The 21,266-nt window shown below is 39.7% G+C and overlaps 1 protein-coding gene across 1 annotated transcript in view; it reads right to left on the bottom strand.

Annotated features, from left to right (window-relative positions):
* Nucleotides 1-2,670, bottom strand: part of CLVS1 (clavesin 1) — a 164,345-nt gene extending 161,675 nt beyond the window's left edge. The window contains exon 1 of the mRNA XM_045896498.3: nucleotides 2,216-2,670. Coding sequence (XP_045752454.1) covers nucleotides 2,216-2,670 — 455 coding nt within the window. The remainder of the gene's footprint in view (nucleotides 1-2,215) is intronic.
* Between the last annotated feature and the right edge of the window lie 18,596 nt (nucleotides 2,671-21,266).

Consider the following 21,266-nt stretch of genomic DNA (forward strand, 5'->3'; position numbering starts at 1 on the left):
TCAGATATAAGACTGATGCCCTGTGTTGATGGTGTGTGTGTCTCAGAAGGAATTCTCCTGTGGAATTCTCCTGTGGTCGATGGGAGTTTGTATATTTGCACACTGCAGGACAGTGGATTGCACAATGGGCTCTTTGGTGGCAGGGACCTTGTGTTAACAGAGCAGAAACGTGCAAACGCATCCTGGCCCTGGGGCAGAGCTGACCAAGCTCTAGACTGATAGTGTTAAAACCCTGAAATACCTCCTCAGGATTAACTTGCCTGATCCCAATTTACCAACCAGAAAATAGTCAGTGGTTCTAAGGTATCTTAAAATATTACCATTTTTAAGAGGAGGAGGAATGATATGAAGTAATAAAGGACCACCCTAGAAATTCCTTTTAATTATACTGGGGAGGGATTCTTTGGTATATATTTTTTAAATTTTTTATTGTTATGTTAATCACCATACATTACGTCATTAGTTTTTGATGTAGTGTTCCATGATTCACTGTTTGTGTCTTTGGTATATTTTTAAAGTTAAACCCGTGTCTCCCCAGGGACTGTAAACATTTCCATGATGATACTTCTGTGAAGACCAAAGTCACAGGTGAAGTTTTGGAGATTGATTCATGCATTATTTCTCATTCAGATTTATTGGATATTGTGCCATGTGCCAAAGAGATAAACATGAAAGTGACAGTCTCCTGCCCTCAAGGAACTTGCAGTCTTGGGAGGAGGCCTAAGAAAGAGTACACAAGTAAACACACAATTGCAGTGAAGTCAAGTTAAGACAACTCTCTCAAGTCAGACTACCGGGGCTCCACGCCCATTCCATATTTCATTAGTTATGTGATACTGAGTGAGTTACTTAATTTCCGAAAGTCTTGTGTCATCAAATGTGACATAAGGATAATAATAATGTCTTTCATGAAAAGTTCTCACTGGGTAAATGAGACAATATATATAAATGCTCAGTGGAGCATATGGTATACATATCCCAAAATAATAGCTGTAATAGCAATGGTTCTTACACTCCTATTGCAAATGCTTTAGTGGAAATAATGAACAAAGAAAGGGCACCTAACTGAGAAGGGTTGGGGCGGAGGAAAGATGAAAATTATACAGAGAAGAAGCATGAAGAGGAGTATGAATCAGTAGGCAGACTGTCCAGGATGGTTGGAATTGGGATAAGAAGTGGCTGGTCTCTCCTTTTGGTGCCTGATGAGGTAGGTCCAAAGGCTTGGAGGCATGGAAAAACCTCATTTACTCAAAGCAAGGCCTATACTTGCTTCCAGCTGGACCAGAGACCCACAAGGGCAAAAGGGGACACACAGCAGGAGATGTACAAGGTGCATCATAAAGGGCCTTACTTTACTTTGAAGGCCTTGCAGGTCACTGAAGAACTTTAATCAGCAGAGTGACATCACAGAATTTTGGAAGGGTCACTCCAGCTATGATGTAGACCATCAGAAGAGAGTAGATCAGAGGCAGAAATTCAAGTGAGAAATGATAAGAATCTAAACCAAGGCGATAACAACGGGAGCAAAGAGAGGGGATGAGATGTGAGAGGTTCTTAAGAAGAAAGGGGTGAGACTTGGCAATTAATTGGATGTGAAGAGCAAAGGCCAGAAGCATTTCATGATGACATTCAGATTTCTGGCTGGAGAGACTGGATAGATGGAAAGGTGGATATAGTACGGAAGATGGTGTGTTCAGTTTGGGACATGTTGAGTTTGCGGTTCTTTATAGGATTTTCAGGGAGAGATGCATTTCTGGCACTCAGAAGAAATATAGGGTATTAAAGTCATGGATAGGATCCAAGAAATTATTTATGTGTTGAAAACACTTGATATAAAGCCATCTACTGAATCCATTTTTGTTGTTTTGGTTGTTAAAGATGAGAACACGAAAGACAGAATATATGGTTCTTCTAGAAGACCAGCTTTCAACTTTATTAAAATAAATGACCCACTCTGATGAATAGAATAATGATTTCTAAGGTGTCTTACAATTCTAACACTATGATTCTATTGTTCCAAACCACCGCCGTGAATCTGGAATTGCCTTTTGATGATGGTAATCTTGTGGCCTTAAACCTTCCTTTGTGGCTGGATGAAAGCCCACTCGTCACACATTTTTTGCATTTTTAAAAAATGAAAACCATACAGCCCCAAACATGCACTGAAGACGCTTATGAAAAAGAAGAACCAAGTAAAGATGCTATCTACATTTACCTACTCTGATCCCAATTGGCTGCAAACAGCAGAAGAATCTTCCTGCCATAGTGATCACGGTTTTCCAGCACTCCAGGGAAGCCGTCAATGAGAGCCCTCTTAATGCCGGGATCATCAGCCTTGAAGTTTTTGAACATGTCCAGGTTCAGCTGGCGGTACTGAAAGTACTGGGCCAGGAGTCGGAAGGCATCTGCTTGGTGAAACTTCCTGGCTCGGAGAAATCTCAGGATGAAGGCATCATCTGTACGTAAAAACCCAATGTCAGGCCTGGTGATGATCATGTCCCTGACTTGCTGGATATCCTGATGTAAGACATCTGGGTTTTCATTCAGTTCCAGGCGAGCTTTCTCTATAGTCTCTGGACTGAGTCCAGCCTGTAAATGGGTCATCTTGGCTGAATCTCCTTTCCAAGTGCTTAATTTCTGATATTTTGGAAGAAGGGAGACTGGTCCCATTCACCTGACGGTCTGCCGAAATTGGGGCCCATTCAACAGTTTTGTTACTACCAAGCTGCCATGGAAACAAACAAATAGAAGGTCTTTCTGTTCTTGGAAAGCAGTAGGACATTCAGGTCTTAGGTGGTGGTGGCCATCCAAAAAAGAAGCAAAGCTGAGACCATTTCTTACTGCAAAACAAATGCACACAAGAGAGACAAACAGTGATGATACAACATCTGGGCAAATTAACTGGAACTGAGATAGAAAAGCAGTATTGTGCTGTGGGTTTGAGTAGATGAGGTCTCCGAAAAATAAAGGGTAAATTATCTTTAAAATGGTGTAATAGGCAGACTTTTAGTGTTGAAGTCCTGGATGCATCAAATACTTGAAATATGTTTGGGAACTTTTTAGTCACACTGATCATGTTAACATAATAGTGTATGGTCAGATTAGTAATAGGTTGCTCTTTCATTAAGAAATGGTGAGAAGAGAGAAAGATCCTTCTCTGCTACAGCATGCTTTATGGGGTTATTCACAGACCTAGAAATTATGGCTGCTGTACAATTTATTGCTCCCATTAGCCTCTTTTCTCAAACAGAAGTACCTTTCACAGAAATACCCCCTCCCCCCACCTTTTTAAAAGGCAGTCATTTGCATCTTAACAATAAAAAGGGATTGTTACAGGTCACTCTATCGTAACCCCAAAGGTACCTAATTACTCAAAACTGAACTAACAATGGCCTAGGGAAGGGGAAGGGTGGCAGCCTTTTGGCTGGAAACCTGACCCTCAGTAATCAAATTCAACAACAATGAGAGAGGATGCTCACGTGTGGACATTACAAGCAGCTTTCTTATTTGCCTTTGTCACTCTTCTGTAGGCAAGGCAAAGGGACTTGAAACCCCGGGTGCCTCCCTGCTGACCCAATATCTATACAGGCTTAAAAATCCTCCCATTTTGGGCACCTGGGTGGCTCAGTTGGTTAAGCGACTGCCTTTGGCTCAGGTCATGATCCTGGAGTCCAGGGATCGAGTACCGCATCGGGCTCCCTGCTCGGCAGGGAGTCTGCTTCTCCCTCTGACGCTCCCCCCTCTCGTGTGCTCTCTCTCATTCTCTCTCTCAAATAAATAAATAAAATCTTTAAAAAAAATCCTCCCATTTTATATAACTTTCCTGTTGTTCTGAGATATCATTTTGCTTATGATAATGATGGTTTGAATCTCCTCAGATACACCTCTTATGACTTCTACACCAAAATGGTACACAGAGGAACACCTATATTATTTGCACCTTTCTCATTTTAAATATAAATGCTCTCAGACATCTGTTTGGTCTAACCCAGAAGTTGAAAAAATCAGAAGCCATACTAGGCTTCTTGAACTTGAAGGCATGTGTTTTTTTCCTAGGTTTACAGTGTTTACAATGAGGGGCAGAATATTTATTCCCAAACTAATTATTATTGGTACTGTTTTATCATACAAAATAATTTAAAAGACAAAATTATTCTTCTGCTTAATTTAGAACTACCATTTAGTTCTTTTTTTTTTTTTTAAAGATTTTATTTATTTGACAGAGAGAGACACAGCAAGAGAGGGAACACAAGCAGGGGGAGTGGGAGAGGGAGAAGCAGGGTTCCCGCGGAGCAGGGAGCCCGATGTGGGGCTCGATCCCAGAATTCTGGGATCACGACCTGAGCCGAAGGCAGACGCCCAATGACTGAGCCACCCAGGCGCCCCTACCAGTTAGTTCTTAAGGGAGACCATCAACTCACACATTTCTGCTTTATACTGTGACATGGGGGAGATGAGGAACAGTTCAAGTAACTGATATTCATCTTCAAGATAATGAAATAATAGAAATTTTATGTATAAAATGTTGGCGGTGTAAAATAATTTGTAAGAAAACACATTTAGTTCTATAACATGTGAAAATGAGAACTAAAATAAAGTCTGGATTTTCACTAATTTTAAGGACTTAGAATGGTAAATAGAAAATAATGCTATGAACTATTCCCAGGATTGGAAGAAACTTCCAAATCCATCTAGTTTGATGTTCATCTGATGTTAAAATTCCCTGTCTAGTAGCCTTACCACACCCCTTCAGAAAGTTCTCGAGTTTGATGTCTCCTCTTCCAGTTCATCCCTACACCCACAGCTATATGTCCTTACTGCTCCCACCAACCACTTGAGCAGGATGATCATATAATTTACCATCCAAATTTAGACATGAGGGGGCACTTATAATAATAATGATGCTGGAACAATAGCCATAAACTGAGATAAATCTAAGCAAACCCAGACAGATGGTCACCCTACTAGTGAATGATCTTTTTGTTCCTACATCCAAGAGACAAATGTCAGTACTCTTTATGAGTGAACTCTATCAGTATTTGATATTGATGACTTCATCCTTCTTAAAACTCTCTCTGCCATTCTCCCACGCATTTTCTCTGACTCCAGACACCCTGATTTTTCTCTTAGCCTTGTCGACTCCTGTTCTGTCTTCTCTTCCTGTGAACACTTCAGTGTAGTGTTTCCAGGACCTGCCCCATGGTTTGACCACCTACATGTAATGTAACTTCTGTGTATAGCTCTCTCCTGGTCTTCAGGCTACACATTCAACTGCCTTCTCAACAACCCCACAACGATGTCCTCTAGACACCACAAACTCAATGTGCTTAAACCTGAACTAATCCTAGTTCCTCATCCTGAATTCGCTCCTCCACCTCCATCTCTTAGTGACTGACATCATCTGCTGTGCCGTTTCCCACTCTAGAAACCTGGGAGTCTACTCTTATTCCACTCTCTCCCTTATCACCCATGTCCAGACAATTATTTCCATAATATTTCTTAAATCTGCCCGTTTTTTTCCATCCTTTTTCGCTGTCTTTGTTTGGGTCACATCAGTCTTTGTCCGTTTAGCCCTGCATTATCTTCCCTATGGTGCCCTTGCTGCCAACTTTGCCCTTCTCCAGTCCGTTCTCTGGATTCTAATTGAAATCTGCTCATGTCATTCCTTGATTGACATTGACCAATAGCTGCCAATTGTGCCAGGATAAAGTATAAAACTATGTAATAAGGTTTCCAAGACTCCTCATCATCTGGTCTTTATCTCTTTCCAGATTCACCCCCTGGCCATGCAGCTACACTGAACCACATGAAGTTTCTCCTCACCTCCTTGACAAAGCATGACCTCTGATGAACTCCTCTTCACCCTTCAGGAGTCATCTGGACACCATTTTCTCTAGGAAACCCTCACTGACCTTCCCAGGTCACTGGCAGTCCCATAGCCCCAACCACATCATTTCATTGCCATCTCCCTCTCTCCTTCTTTACTCTGAACTCCTTGTAGGGAAAAGCGGGATCCCACTCATCTGTGTATCCCCAATACAGTGCCTGGCACAAAAAGTGTCAGCCCATGAGTGGAGCAACTTTGCTGTGTTCACCATCTATCCTCAGTGCCTAGAACATTTTCTACCACAGAATGAGTGCCCACTAAGTATAGAGAGAGTAAGTGAATAAAGAAAGTAGTCAAAACATTGTTTCAATGAGTGAGTGGTTTCCCCTTCTGTTGGATGCCTCAGGAATCATTTTCCTTAAATGATAGCATTGCAGCTGACTTTTAATTTCCCAGGAGAATTTAGCCTAGGCACATTGTACTTCAGATCATTGCCTCTCTGAAGCATGCTGGATGATATTCACAGTTCCTAGCCATGACACAGGACGCTTAAAGCACAAGTCATAACAACAGCTTGTCCCCTTCAGAAGATTTAAAGGTTCTGGGAGCAAGTTACACACATTACAGTTCAGGGAACTCCACAATGTTTCTGAGATAAATTACTATGGGTTCAAGGGGAGAGCTGAGATTGCATTTTTCATGACCCACCTCCACACATAGCTATGCTTCCAATCTATAATATCGAAATAAATTTGCTGCAATTTACATTTTTATTCTGTCCTCAGCATACAGTAGAAGCTTCTGGGGAGAATACCCAAGCCAGAGTCACTTAGGATGAAATAGATATTTTCCATTAAAGGCAAATGCTTCACTTCAGAACTCTGAATAATCTGCTATTTAAATAACAACTTTGATAATATTTAAGGCTAAAAATGCAATGCCATTCAAGAATGTTCTCCAGGATATAGTGTTTTTACTTGACTGTCATCTTTTATTCATGTGAAGGACTTGGTTCTCATTCAACTTTTCTGAATTGGTCAAATAAGTATGAAAAGATACATTGGACTTGGTATCACATGAAGAAGTAGGAGTGGTTTTCTGTCCTAGTGGAATGAATAATAATAGCTTTATTTTATTATTTACTATAAGTATATTTATTATGTCCCAGACACTTACATACTCTCTATTTATATATTACATTATTTGATCTTTAGAACAACATAAAATGAGTGTATTATTGTCCCCATTTTTTAGATGAGGAAACAGAGGCATAGAGAGGTTAAGTGAGTTTTCCAAGGTTACACAGCTACTAATCATAAGAAATTGGATTCAAGACCAAGTAATCTTTCTCTAGTCCCATGCTCTTTTCTACTGTGCTGTTCTGCCTCTTAGGTGCAGCAAAAGGGTTCCTTTTTTTTTTTTTTAAAGATTTTATTTATTTATTTGACAGAGAAAGACACAGCGAGAGAGGGAACACAAGCAGGGGGAGTGGGAGAGGGAGAAGCAGACTCCCTGCTGAGCAGGGAGCCCGATGCGGGACTCGATCCAGGGACTCGATCCAGGGACTCGATCCAGGGACTCGATCCAGGGACTCGATCCAGGGACTCCAGGATCATGACCTGAGCCGAAGGCAGTCGCTTAACCAACTGAGCCACCCAGGCGCCCCAGCAAAAGGGTTCTAATACTTACTACTTAAGAGCTATGTGACCTTCAGCAAGTCACCTTTCCTCTCAGAACCTTACTGTCCTTTACTAAAATTCCTTCTGGATTTACCATTCCATAAACCTCACAGACTGTTCACAGACATTCTTAGGTAGCTTAATGCCATACCTTACAGATGTCCAGTCTTGTCCTTGCTTCTTTTTTTTTTTTAAAGATTTTATTTATTTATTTGACAGAGAGAGACACAGTGAGAGAGGGAACACAAGCAGGGGAGTGGGAGAAGGAGAAGCAGGCTTCCCGCTGAGCAGGGAGCCCGATGCGGGACTCGATCCCAGGACCCTGGGATCATGACCTGAGCGGAAGGCAGACGCTTAACCGATTGAGCCACCCAGGCACCCCTTGTCTTTGCTTCTTCATTGGAAGAGGACTGAAGCTATTTAAAAATCTGGCTGTCTATGCCTTTTCCAGCTATCACAAATGTTTGCTCTTCCTTTGCGTATTTTCCTTTGGGCTAAAATGCCAGATCAAAGATCCTGCCATTCTGTTTGAAAGATTGACACTTTGCCATGCCTAGCAGAGTGCCAAGCATGATCTGGGCACTGAAATGTGCTTGATAATCAAAAAGGGCACTTTAGGCACATTCATGTGAGCCTCAGAAACCACCTTTTCCATTGCTGCTTGGGTCCCAAATGATTTTTTATTTAGACATTGTTACAAATACATGGAGAGTAACTTACCACACCCTCTGGGGTGTCCAAGGTCGAAGCTAACTTCTACTTCTAATGCATGCTTTTTCTTATGAACTAGAAATTTAAGTAGTAGTAGTATTTTGTATGAGAGTAAGGAAAGAAGAGTCTTCATATCATGATATTTGAAATAATGGTATCTATAGATTCAAGATTCCCACTTCATCTCAAGTTTCCATTAGAAGAAATCTATTCTTATACAGAATTCAGTCTTGGAGCACCAGGGTGGTTTCAGTCACTTAAGCATCTGAGTCTTGATTTTGGCTCAGGCCATGATCTCAGGGTTGTGAGATCAAGTCCAGCATCGGAGTCTGCACTCAGTGGGGAGTCTGCTTGAGATTCTTTCTCTCTGCCCTTCCCCCTCCCCTTGCCCCACTATATACTATAGTATATAGTATATATATACTGCAGGCTCCCTCTCTCTCTGTCAAATAAATAAATAAATCTTCAAAAAAAAAAGAATTTATTCTTAAGAAGGTGTATGTGTACACATACACATACACCTATAAAACATACATCCTAGTATTTTTGAACTAAGGAATCTATGCAGAAAAATCATTTCAGAAAGTACAATAATTCAAATGAAATCGGTTTTGGTTATTTTATAATCTATTATTTGCATTTATTTCATTATCTTCAGAAACACACATTAAATATAGTGGGAGACAATCAGACTAATAACCATATCTTGTCTATAGAATATGTACATGAGTACATATTATTTCAAAGCCTTTTACATCAATTATCTTTCTTCATTGCTACAATGATCCTGTAATAGGTAGAAGAAAAAGGATTCCCTGGGAGATGCTGAGGATCAGGTGAAATGATGTAGGTAAAAGTGCTTTGGAAATAAAAAGCTCTATTTTACATTCACTGTAATCTTGTTGATATCATAATTTTGTTTCCAGGTAAAAAGAGATTGAGTCTTAGAACAACTAAGCACTTGTCTTAAAGTCAGATAATAAACTAATGTTAAAAATTGGGGGAAAAAAACAAATATTCACTGAGTATTTATTATATGCCTACAGCTTTGATGTTCTATGATCTAATCTCCACACCAACCTTTAAAGCTGGGTTATTAATTATTAGATGAAAGGATAAATATGAGATTTAGATAGATTAGTAATAGGTAGAAGAATGAAGATTCAAACCACAGCCTCCCTGACCTATGGCCCACGTTCTGTCAGTGACCTTGCCCTGCCTCTCAGCATAAGTGCTTTCTCTACACCATTCTGGATACTTGCATCCTCACAACGACTCACTCACACAACAGGCACACACCTACACCCCACCAGTCCTAAGGAAGATCATGTAAAGGATGTTGTAAAATTGGCCAGATTTGGGGAGGAAAGAGTATACTGTTGTCATGACCAGAAAAATAAAATCTATAAAGCCTAGATATTGCTTGAAATATAAGAACACTAATAAATAATGAAAATACCTCAAATATGTATTGCTTTGGGATGTTCTTAGCAATACAAAAGAATAATTTTAAGTACACATAAATTTAAATTAATACCAATATAAAATGAGAAACTATACCCACATTTGTTTTATAAGAAAAAAAATGAAGATAAATCTGAGGGATAAAACTTTCCACATGAAAGTCTAATCAACTACCTCCTCCATTAGTAGGTGTGAAAGTTATGTCTCCAAATTTTAAATGTATATTGAATGAGGTCAACCCTGATGGCTCTTCACCTTTCTAAAATCTCATTTCAAAATGTTTAACTGAATATGTTTTCCCCTAGGAATGCTGAAAGGAATTTTTACACTGAATGAAATAAAAATAGATGTTGCTGATACATCTAGACCAAAATTGAAAATCACAACCAGCAAAGATTTTTTTTTTTTAAGTACAACTGTATTTGAAATCTTTCCTGAAAGATGACATGCTCCCTTACTGCCCGTGGGTGGTACCTACATTTAATCCTCAGAGGTTGGTTGATTGCAGCATTCTTTGGTGCTAACCAGAAAAGGGGTGGGTTTTTTTCCCCAAATGATGAATTTGAGATTGACCAGGAGGGCTTGTAGGACTTCTCTGCATACGTACTGACAAAGGAGCATAAATCCTGTGAGTAACAGATTGCTTCCCAGTCCATCAGCATTCTATTAAACATTACCCAACTTGCAGATATGAACTAGCTATACCGGGGCCAGGGAGAGAATTCTAGAAGGATAAAGGGGAGACCTTTAATCACCTGAAAGTGTAGTGTGACCAGAATTTAGCCCCTGGCTCACCATCAAATTCCCATCACCTTCAACTCAGTCTTAGCCCAGGGCTTACCCTTGCAACATAAATATTCATTGTGTTGATTCTCTTGGCTCTCTTTAAAATAGCAACTAAGCAGGGTCATCTGCTCCCATTTGCTCTTGCTGTTAAGAAAGATTAAAAGTAAATTGGAAGGAGTTCTATCAGAGTAGAGACACTGAGAACTTCTACCCAAAATAAATGCCAGATCAGTATTAGAATAGTCTGGAACTTGAAGATGGACGTTTTGACAGAGGATTGTGTCCTGTATTCTAGAACAACCCACACAACTTTTATTCTTTTAGTTTGCTTTGGGGCAAATAATACAAGCAGTTGAAGGAAAAGACAACTGGCAAGGAAGGCATGGGATTTTTCTGCCTCCTCACTGTAGAGAAGTATTTAGTTGAAGTAGTGTTTACCTTAGACCTCACTGTATTTTAAATAACGACAATCTACAGGGAAAAATTTATTGAGACATAAAAAATTAGACTAAAATGTTTTTCTATGTTATTAAACTATCCCCATAAGAAGTCACTGGCAGTCAATGCCCCAATTTAAAATTTAATTTCAGTTGTGCTTCGTAGGAGTATCAGCGGGAAAGGAAGGAAAAAACAAACATGTGATTCTTCTTCCATTAAGGGAAGAGGATATTTCTCTCAGGATAGACTCTTTAGAGGAAGAGGCTCTGGAGAGATGTAAGAAAGGCAGGGCCCAAAGATGGCCACTAAATCCACTTGCCCTCTTTCCCTCTCAGTGTTTTCCCCAGCATGTTGATGTGCCTGGGACCCTTCTGGATGTGCTTAGGCAGATGACATCAGCCGCAGGAATCGGTTCAGAAAACTGCCAGGTGAAGGTGAGCCCAGCAGGGCGCACAAGGCTGAGGTGAGACGAAAGGGGTTATTTGTATCACTTTCTCCTCAACTACAGCTGTGACTTCTCAGCTCTTATTGCCTCAGAACCTGGAATGGTTTTTGTTTTGTTTAGTCTGAGTGCCATTATTTACTATTCAGACATTCAGGTGGGACTGTTCAGAAAGAAAGAAACTTTGTCTTTGCTTCTCGAAGTGTGGTCCGTGGATCAGTAGCATCAGCAGCACCCAGGAGCTTGTTGGGAATATGGGATGTCAGCACTCACCCAGACCCGCTGAATGAGTACCAGAATTCCCAGGCAATTTGTATACACACTGTTTGGGAAGCACTGCTCTAGAGGATTTGTAGTGAATCCAAAGGGTTGAGAGGGTAGGTTCATTACCTCTGAAAGCAGAACTCACACTGTATGTGGACAACAGTGCTACTCTATCCAACAGGAGAGTAAAAACACTTCCTGTGTGCTCACTCCTTTTGGAATACCAGCACTCATCAAAGCTTATCAGATCACTCCATTATGTTTGCACACATACTTGTGTGCTCTATATGTCAACAAAAAACAATGAAAAAAGGAAGGAGGAGGAGAAGCAAGAGATGCTAAGAGATGCTAAGAGAAAGAGAAGGGGGGCAAGGAAAAAGAGAATCTCACATGTTTTGTTACTTTGTTGTATTCAGCCACACATCAGACTAGAGGTCTCTTACTTAAAACCTATAATGTGAGCCCCTCTGCCATTTCCAGGCCCACAATTTCCCTTCGTCCGAAACTACAGAAGAATGAACACTGAATACACTATGTACTTGGCACGTATAAAGTATGGAACTTTATGTAAGACATTTGAACAGTAACAGAAGCTGAATTGACATGATGTTATTTTAAGGAGAAGACATGGGGAAAGTTGCTTTGCATAATATCTATGAATTGGAGATGTAGCTAAAAGGGTCCAGAAGACAAGAGCAATCATCTCAAACACGTATAGGGAAAATTCCTGCTGGCTCAGAAGTCAGGAAGAAGAAAGGCTCATAGAAAAGGGCCCTACCAACACAGAAAACTTTCTCTGATACTCCCTGTCATATGATAACATGTCCATGAAAGGGGAGACGATTGGGTTACCTGGCCAGAGAAGATATGATAAAGGTCTGTGAGGGGCAGCAGAGGTAGTGAAAAATAATGAACTTATTAACTGAATAAATGAAAGCTTTTTGGGGGGGTGGGGGAAGAGAAGTGACCAGTTGATTTCCATATCCGTGAAAAATCAAACCAAAGAAGGCAAACTTCAGTTAAGCTAAGATGAACTTGGATGGAAAAGTAAGCACGGTTCTCTCTAGAGAGATATGATACTTGGGATTGATGTTACAGGGCTGCAGACTTGAAGTAATTCACATTGTGGATCTTCTCTTGAAAGAAATTTATTCCAGTGAAATCTGGATAAAATGAATGGTAATCAAACTAATTAAAATTTGGGAGAAGGGTGTAATGTAAGCAAAGATCTCTCTTGGCAATGTTGAGGGGTATTTCTAGGGAGATGACATGCAACCAAACTTCATATTTTGTATACTCATTTTGCTGTGTTACCTCCTGTCTCAGTCACCCTGTAACAGGAAAGGAGAGAAGACCCATGTCTGAATCCATTTACTAAGGATGACTCTGCTTTGAGGAAGTGTGTAAATCATGAATAGACTTTACAGGGTTAATAAAGTGTCCTTTTGCAAAGATTGCAAAGTGAGCAGACACCACTAGTTCTGAAGAGTTCCTGATTCCCCCTTTTGGGAGATAAAAGTTTAGCAAGCTTTACACTCCATGATTCTAAAAAGATGTGCCCCTCTGTGAACATGTCTACAAAAGTGTATGATGTCACTCTGATGGAAAATGTTTTCTGTTCACATTTAAATCTATTATGAAAAGGAGAAAGTTTTGTTACTGAAAATATGAAAAAAGTAAAATAGCCCTTAATAGAGAAAAGAATAAAAGAAGAAGCCAGGATCATAGCACTGTATAAAAATTAATAAGCCCAGCATAATATTTCATCAGAGAAAGGCATCACTTCTGAGACAGATGCCTGTAAATCTCACTGAAGCAGCATTGTTTTGAAATTTCCCCATCCTCAGGAAATTGTATTCAGCACAGGAAGACAGCAGCATTGGAGACACTGGATTCCTGGCCTGAGTTTCTAGTTTGAAGCAGCCAGAACTGCATGTACATTTTAAAAAATGATCTGGGATGAACCATTGTTTGCAAACAGATAAGGGAATATTAAGAATCTTGTTTCTTTGGGACTTGAAGGGTCTTGTTTATTGAGGACATCACCAATCTAAGGACAGTACATAAATGAGCAAATTTTCTTCTTCTCTAAAATCCATTTCACCAGATACTTTCACTAGTTTTCTTAGTTTGAGTTCAAAAGTGGGTGAATTTTAGAGGCAAATCGAATTATGCCAATGGTTATGTAATTAATGGCAGTAGGTAACTTTTGAGAAAATGCAACTATCCCTCATTCCAGAAGAGTATTTGGTGTGAATTTTTCCTCAAAACTTCCTTTAGAAGCTACTTGTTCATGGCTATTTTTTATTTTTGACAAAATTAGTGAGCCAGTTTAGACCAAACTTGCTTTGCTGACTCTTTTTCTTTTTAAGGAAGCAGAATAAATGTACAAGAGTGATTTTTAAATGAGGCTTTTCTGTGCTCTGGTTTAAACTTGATTGTGACATGTGACCTGACACCATTCTCATATGAAAACATGATCCATCTCATTTTTAATTAAGATGTTAATTTTATGAAAAATAATTTGCAAAAAAAAAAAAAAACCCACCCACCCAATACTTTGCTGTTCAGTAATAATGGATTAAATGGGTACTCATTGAAAGATTTTTATTTATGACAGGCTCAGGTACTTATTTTCTGCTGTTTGTTAGTTCCTATAAAGCAGAAGATCCTGGATAAATTAAAGAGGAGCTATGACTTGGGTTTGGACCTTCAAGATATTTGAAAGATGTTCCAACTTCCCTTCAGCTGAGATAGAAAATGATGGCACTCTAAAAGCAGAGCCTGACAGAATACAGTCACATAAAATGCTTTTTCAATTTTTGCACTCTATTACCTTTTACTATTATGGGGAAAGTGTGTTATCGTCTGATTACTGAGAAAGCACACAAAAATCTCGTCTTCCAAATCCGAGTCAGTCCTTGACTAGTTATGAACAAAGACAGGCCATCTGCTCTGAATATCATTACTACTTTGGCCTTTTGGGCAAGGGATCTATGTTCTTTGCTCCAAAGAGAGGTTTAAGATTGGAAAATTGAAATAAGTAGACAGGAAGAGACATTTGAACAAATAGCACTTTCCGCTGAGAGCCAATTTGTTAGGTTATCATCACCAACATTTTAATTTTTACTCTGGTCACAGAGTTAATCTTTGGGGTCTTCATTTTACAAAACATTTCAGTAGAAAACTTAATTCCAGAGTTTCTGTAATAAACGCTTAGGAAGGAAAATTGTCGTGTGGGTGAATATGAGTCATCAGTCACCCCCACCCTGCTTCCTGGTGATTCTCCATTGGAAAACCAGAAACACGGATTGAGCTTACATATCTCTTTTACCGGAATAACACTATACCCCAGGCCATGTTAATTTCCTGAACTAAACAGCCCCTAATCTGCTGAAAGGCAGCTGTCTAACTGCTGGTGTCTGGCAAGTGCCCCATCTGTCCCTTGCCCTGGGTCTCTCTCTGTCCTGGCTTCACTTTCCCTTTCTCTCAAGCAGGCGTCTCTTTGTTTTCAAGGGTGTCGTCCACCTGAACTTTCCTTCCTGTGCCTGAAAACTTGGGTTCTTATGCTCAACCCTGCGGACCTCAGGCTTTGTCTAAGTGACAAGACACAGTTGTGTTGACTGTAGTTACGGCGCTGGTGATGGTGGAGATCATGACGGTGATGGTGGAGAGATGGGGGTGCTGATGGTGTAAGGGAGCGCAGGCTGAGCGGGCGCCGGGAGGAGGAGGATGGACCGCGAAGGCGTGGAAAGTGGGGTGCGGGAGGGATGGAGTGCAGAGGGATTGCAGATGGGAGCTGTCCACGCACCGAAGTGCTGAAACACTGCAGCCATGGCATCGCAAGAGCTGGGGGGAAAGGCGGGGAGGCGCTGCAAATACAGAAGGGAGAAAAAAGGCAACAAATACCTTCACACAGCCGCTCAGCCTTGCTTTAGGAATGTGTTTCTGCAGGTGTCCTCGCTGCTGAGCTGAGTGGGTGAGATCCCCTATTCTGGCAGGTTCGGGCTCAGATTTCTCTAGAAAGCTGTGAATGAGAGCCCCGGCTGCACGGGGCTGTGATTTTGGTAGGAGGCGTGTGCGCCGGAGACTCTGTCCTTCTATACCAAGCCTGGCTTTCCCCTGGGTCCTAAGTGCCTCCGCACCGCAGCTCTTCCCCCGTTCCATCAAGACAATACCAAGAATCATTGTAATTTTGTAACATCTGGGACAAGAAGTACCGGAACCATCACTTCCCACCCCCACCAACTACCACCAATCTTAAAAACAGAACCTTTTAAACTGATTAATGCAACCTCTGAAACAGACTCGTGTGTGCGTGTGTGTGTGTGTGTGTGTGTGTGTGTAAATTTAACAAATGAGAAAAAAAGTATCACAGACCTATGGGGGAAAGCACGGATTATTTTATTAACAAATGGTAGTGAGAAAATGAACAATTTGGAAAAGGTTCAAATTAAGGCTCATCGCACCAAAATTAACTACACTGAGATTAAAGAGCTAAATAAAAAAGAAAAATTATTTTAAAAAATCAACTAGAAAAACGAAAGAAATATTTTACTGATAGAGAAGCTTTTTTAAGCACAAGAGGAATATAAGCAATCAGCCCCCCAAAAAAGATCAATAAAATCGGATGCATAAAAATACTTTCAAATACAAAAATATCATAAAAGGGTAAATATAAATGACCGTTTGGAAAAATTGCAAGAAATATATGTTTCATACTGAAAATATCTCACATCAAAAGAAAAACCCTAATGGTTTAAGAGGAAACAAGAGAAAGAGCAAATGACAAAGAATTCACTAAGGAAAGGTGAATGCATGATAAACATATTTTTAAAAACCAACCTCACCAGTAAACAGATTATATATATATATATATATACAATTTAAAATTAGCACCAAGGTGCAGTTTTGGCTGAGGTTTTAAGTCTACTTAATGTCTCATACTGTTACAATAGTAACAATACTACAATAATAGTAAGAAAATGTAACCTTTGTATAGGTCCATTTGTAACATAGATCAAGTATCATAAAATGCACATGCATGCCTATAGACTAAATGATTCCACTGTATGCACCTTCTGCTGAGGATATAATCAGATATGCAGATAAAGATTTGTGTACATTAATTTATTATCATAAAATTTGTCAAAAATAATAAAAGCATTAAAATTGTTTGTACATAGCCTGTAATATTTGCAGCTATTAAGAACATATTTTTGAAAACTGTTAATAACAAAGAAAAATGCTCAGAAAATGGTAAAGAAAAGTAAGATACCCAATACAGTACTCTCCTCCTGCCCCATATCAAGTTGGAAAGCTCATAGGATAGCATGATGATAAGATTATAGATAAATTTGCTTTTTGTCAAGTTGAACAATTGGATTTTCTTCCTTGTGTTCATCTAAAGTTTCCATATTTAATAAAAGAAGAAAACTTATGAAATATTTTAAAGCAATCTTTTTATCATATATGTCATGGAGAGTTTAAAGTTATCAGAATTGTTCCAACTGTGATGTAGCATTATATATTTATTTACATATCTGTTTACTGTATCTCTCTTCAATAGAATGTTAACACCATGTGATAGAAGTTTGTCTATTTTGTTCACCACTGCTTCTCAAACATCTAGATGTGTGCCTGGAACATCATAGAAGTCAATAAATATTTGTTGAATAGAAGAATAATGATGAATGAATGAATGAATGATATAAGCCCCCCACACATAGATGTATTTTAAAATATTTTATAAAGTTATGAATTTCATATAGAAACATATCCAAAAGGGCATAGCACTCCCAAATGATCTGAGGTTGCTGCTAAGTTTTGATCACAGATAAATAAGCTCAATTAAAGGGGCATCTTCTAAGATATACCTAATCATGGACATGACTTGCAAAGTGCCATCAAATGTGAATGTTTTAAAAGAAAATTTTTCTCTAATTTCCGCTCTAATACTCTTCATCCTTTTAAAAGCTTTGTGATGTCTGAGATGTTCATGTTAATTATTCTGTTTCTCTTCCTCCTTTTTTCCTTTCTATAACCATTTACAGAAATATAAACCAAGACCAAGACCAAGACCTAGGTGTTTCATAAGCCTATGATTTAACACTCCCTTTTCAAAGCTTAAAATGAATTTGGATACCTTTGCTCAGCTGGTGTTCCCTTCCAGTTTTTCACTGTCAGCTGTGACTTTTGAATGACATCAGCAATAACCTCACCAATTTTATTTGTATTTTCTAAGAGGTAAAGTAGAAAAAAAAATCACACACATGTGTATATATATGTATATATATGTATGTGTGTATATATGCTCTCCTTTTGGAGAAAAAATTTTTAAAAGATTTATTTATTTTAGAGAGAGAGAGAGAGAGAAGGTGGGGGAGGAGCAGAAGGAGAAAGAGAGAGTCTTTTTTTTTAAAGATTTTATTTATTTATTTATGAAAGACAGAGATAGGCAGGCTCCCTGTGGAGTAAGGAACCCAATGTGGGACTCAATCCCAGGACCCAAGGATCATGAACTGAGCCAAAGGCAGACACTTAACTGACTGAGCCACCCAGGCGCCCAGAGGGGAGAGAGTCTTAAGCCAACTCTGTGCTCAGGGCAGAGCCTGAGGTGGGGCTCAATCTCACGACCTGGAGATCAGGACCAGAGCCAAAACCAAGAGTCAGACGCTTAACCAACTGAGCCACCCAGGTGTCCCTTGAGAAATCTTTGTGAAGGAAAGCTATCCCCACTGATAGGAGGCTGAGACATAAACCCAGAGTGCTCCTGCCTGATGATGTGGTAGGACCCACCTACATAGGCAGGGTAACTACAAAAGCTACTGGCTGCCAGAATATAATCTTACATTCCAAAGGTTTTAAAAGCAGTTTTAAGGGGCTCCTGGGTGGCTCAGTCGTTAAGGGCCTGCCTTTGGCTCAGGTCATGATCTCGGCGTCCTAGGATCCAGACCCGAGTTGGACTCCCTGCTCAGCGGAAGCTTGCTTCTCCCTCTCCCTCTGCCTGCTGCTCCCCCTGCTTGCGTTCCCTCTCTTGGTCTCTGTCAAATAAATAAATAAAATCTTTAAAAAATAATAATAAAAGCATTTTTTAATTTTACTTGTAGTGATTAGAGTGAAAAAAATTCATCACTTAAATTGATGATTAGACAGATATGCTTGATATATTAAGAGGTCTGCTTCCTCCCAAAGCGCCAGTGAAAGTGTATCATTTCCCTTTACATTCCTGAGTATTATCCCTGTGTTTTTCGTGGTAATACTTACCTTTCCAGACCATTTAAAACTCCTCTGTAAGAACAACTGTCCTTTATGGAGTACATGTGTCTTTACTCTGTTGAATCTGTCTTTTTTATTTCCTGGAGCCAGATCGTCTTTGCTATAAGTTTTTGCCTGATAACTACAAATCAGAGGCTTCTGAAATAGGTTTCTTTTCCTTACTCACTCTGATGGACCTTGTGCTGGTATTTTGCACACTCTACTCCAACTCCATTTCAGCTCCTCACATGACTGCTGCCAATATATTTGTTTGCAGGATTTCTCCATGTACCCCTTGGTGTATAAGCAGCCAATGCCATGGGTGAATGTGTGGCCTATTCACAGGCATTTTCCTGCTGCCTGACCTTGTGCCTGATATTGCCAAATCAGTTACTCATTTCTGTACTGCCTTGAAAAACCCTGTTGACATTAGATTTGCTGTGGTCCAGGTTAGGATGAGGGGAGGAAGCTCATTGTGTGTGGGCTAGTGACAGATGAAGTCTCTATGTCTGTCTAGGGGGTACAGTGAAGCTGAGAGCCCATGCAGAATGGGATAATTAATACCCAGAGAAATCCTGATATTTATAACAAAGCTGTTAGGATGATATCATAATGGCAAAACAACACATTTGTAAACCACTGCCTTGCCTTGCTGTTTAAGGACTGAAAAATGTATGAGGAGTAAGGTCAAATTGCAAAACAAAGAATATTTTAGTTATTCTTTTTGTTCTCCCCGAAGTTTTGTGATGTACATCTCATGTATGATCATAAAAGATTGTCACTGATATTTCTATTATTTAATGTGCAGGCCAATTTTGAAATTTTAGAATTTGCATTGGTCAGGATAGGTTAGGTAATGCTGAAAGAACAAAGCAACTCTGCAGCCCCAAGTGGCTTATTCCAAAAATGGTTTCTTTCTTGTTTATACTTGTTGGGGTGTTGTGGAGAAAGTAGGGCTCTCTTCCACCTAGTTACCCAGGGGCCAGATGAGGAATTGCCACAGCAGGAAAGTATGATGCATGGAGAACTGGGAGCTGCTCTTATGCTTCAGCCTGGAAATAACACACATCATTTCTGCTCATGGCTCATTGGCCAGAACAAGACACAGGGCCCTGCCAAATGCAAGGGGGCTGGGAAATGTGAGCAAGCATAGGAATATTTGGTGAGTAGTCAATGTTTCTGCATCAGCCTACCCTTGTGGTTACTAAAAATCTCTTAACTTCTTTCTTAACACTCAGCCCATGTCCAAGGAGTCCTTTAGTCACTTCATCCAGTTCCAAGGTCCAGATCACTAGGTTTTATGCAATTATTTTATCTCTACCACACATCTAGATGTGATCCTCTTGCTCTGGAGATGTATAAGCAAAAATATAAATCATTTGCAATGCCCCCCCCAACCAACACACCTAATAAACAATAGTAAAAGAGAGACTGGATAACCATAATAAATGTTCCCATTCAGAAAGAGAAGGGTGGGAAGATACCTGGCAGTCACTGAGCCCAGCAATTCTGAAATCACACTGGACAGATGTGGCAAGGACCTTCTACACTGGCACAAAAGAGCTTTTTGTTTTTGGGGGGGTTTTTTGGGGGTTTTTTTGTTTTTTGTTTTTTGTTTTTGTTTTGTTTTGTTTTGGTTTGGTTTGTTTTTTTTTTGTTTTGTTTTGTTTTGGTTTTGGTTTTTATTAGGGCCTTACTCTGGTCTCTGGGAAAGTTTTCTATTCCTTTGTTCTTCATGACCTCTGGCACCAAAGTTTGAGAGGTTTCTGTGTTGGTTTTCTTTTTTTTTCCATTATACTCTGGCCACATTCAAAATGGGATTACAGAATATGCCCTCAGTTAAAATTGAGTTTCTAATATAGGCTCAATTTCTGTTTTATTTGGGTTTCAGCAAACATCCAGTTCTTCGAGTAGCAACATGCACTCAAAAAACCATACAACCACATAATTAAACATTTATAAATCCCAGCATTTATTTCCTCAAAAGGCTAAAGGGGTAAGCAAGCGTTAACAGGTGGGAAAGTGATGTACAAGCTAAATCTCTGAATTGGTCAGCCTTTCTCTGTGTTGACCACTATCAGATACTCTCTGCTCATTGACATTTCAATATTTCTTGGAGCAATTCGGGAAGCCAAAGTCATGGGTTGCCCTAAAAGAAGTTGATCCTGCAGCAGATTGTATGTTTCTCCCAGGTGGGACATGTATGGCTTTGATAGATCTTACATTCTAATTGGTCCAAAGTGACCGCATTCAGTTACATCATTAAGCTGGAATGTTCCTAGATTGACATATTCTAACCTATCCTGAGCAATGTGGCTGCATATGCTTATCAAAGTAGTATTTCCTTTGGAGTGACATTTATAATGTTTAAGGTCAAATTAAGTTCACATCTAGCCAA

This window comes from Mirounga angustirostris, unplaced genomic scaffold (genome assembly GCF_029215605.1).
Source record: "Mirounga angustirostris isolate CCGP_5_RB_7025 unplaced genomic scaffold, mMirAng1.0.hap1 SCAF_4, whole genome shotgun sequence".
Taxonomy (NCBI): Eukaryota; Metazoa; Chordata; class Mammalia; order Carnivora; family Phocidae; genus Mirounga; species Mirounga angustirostris.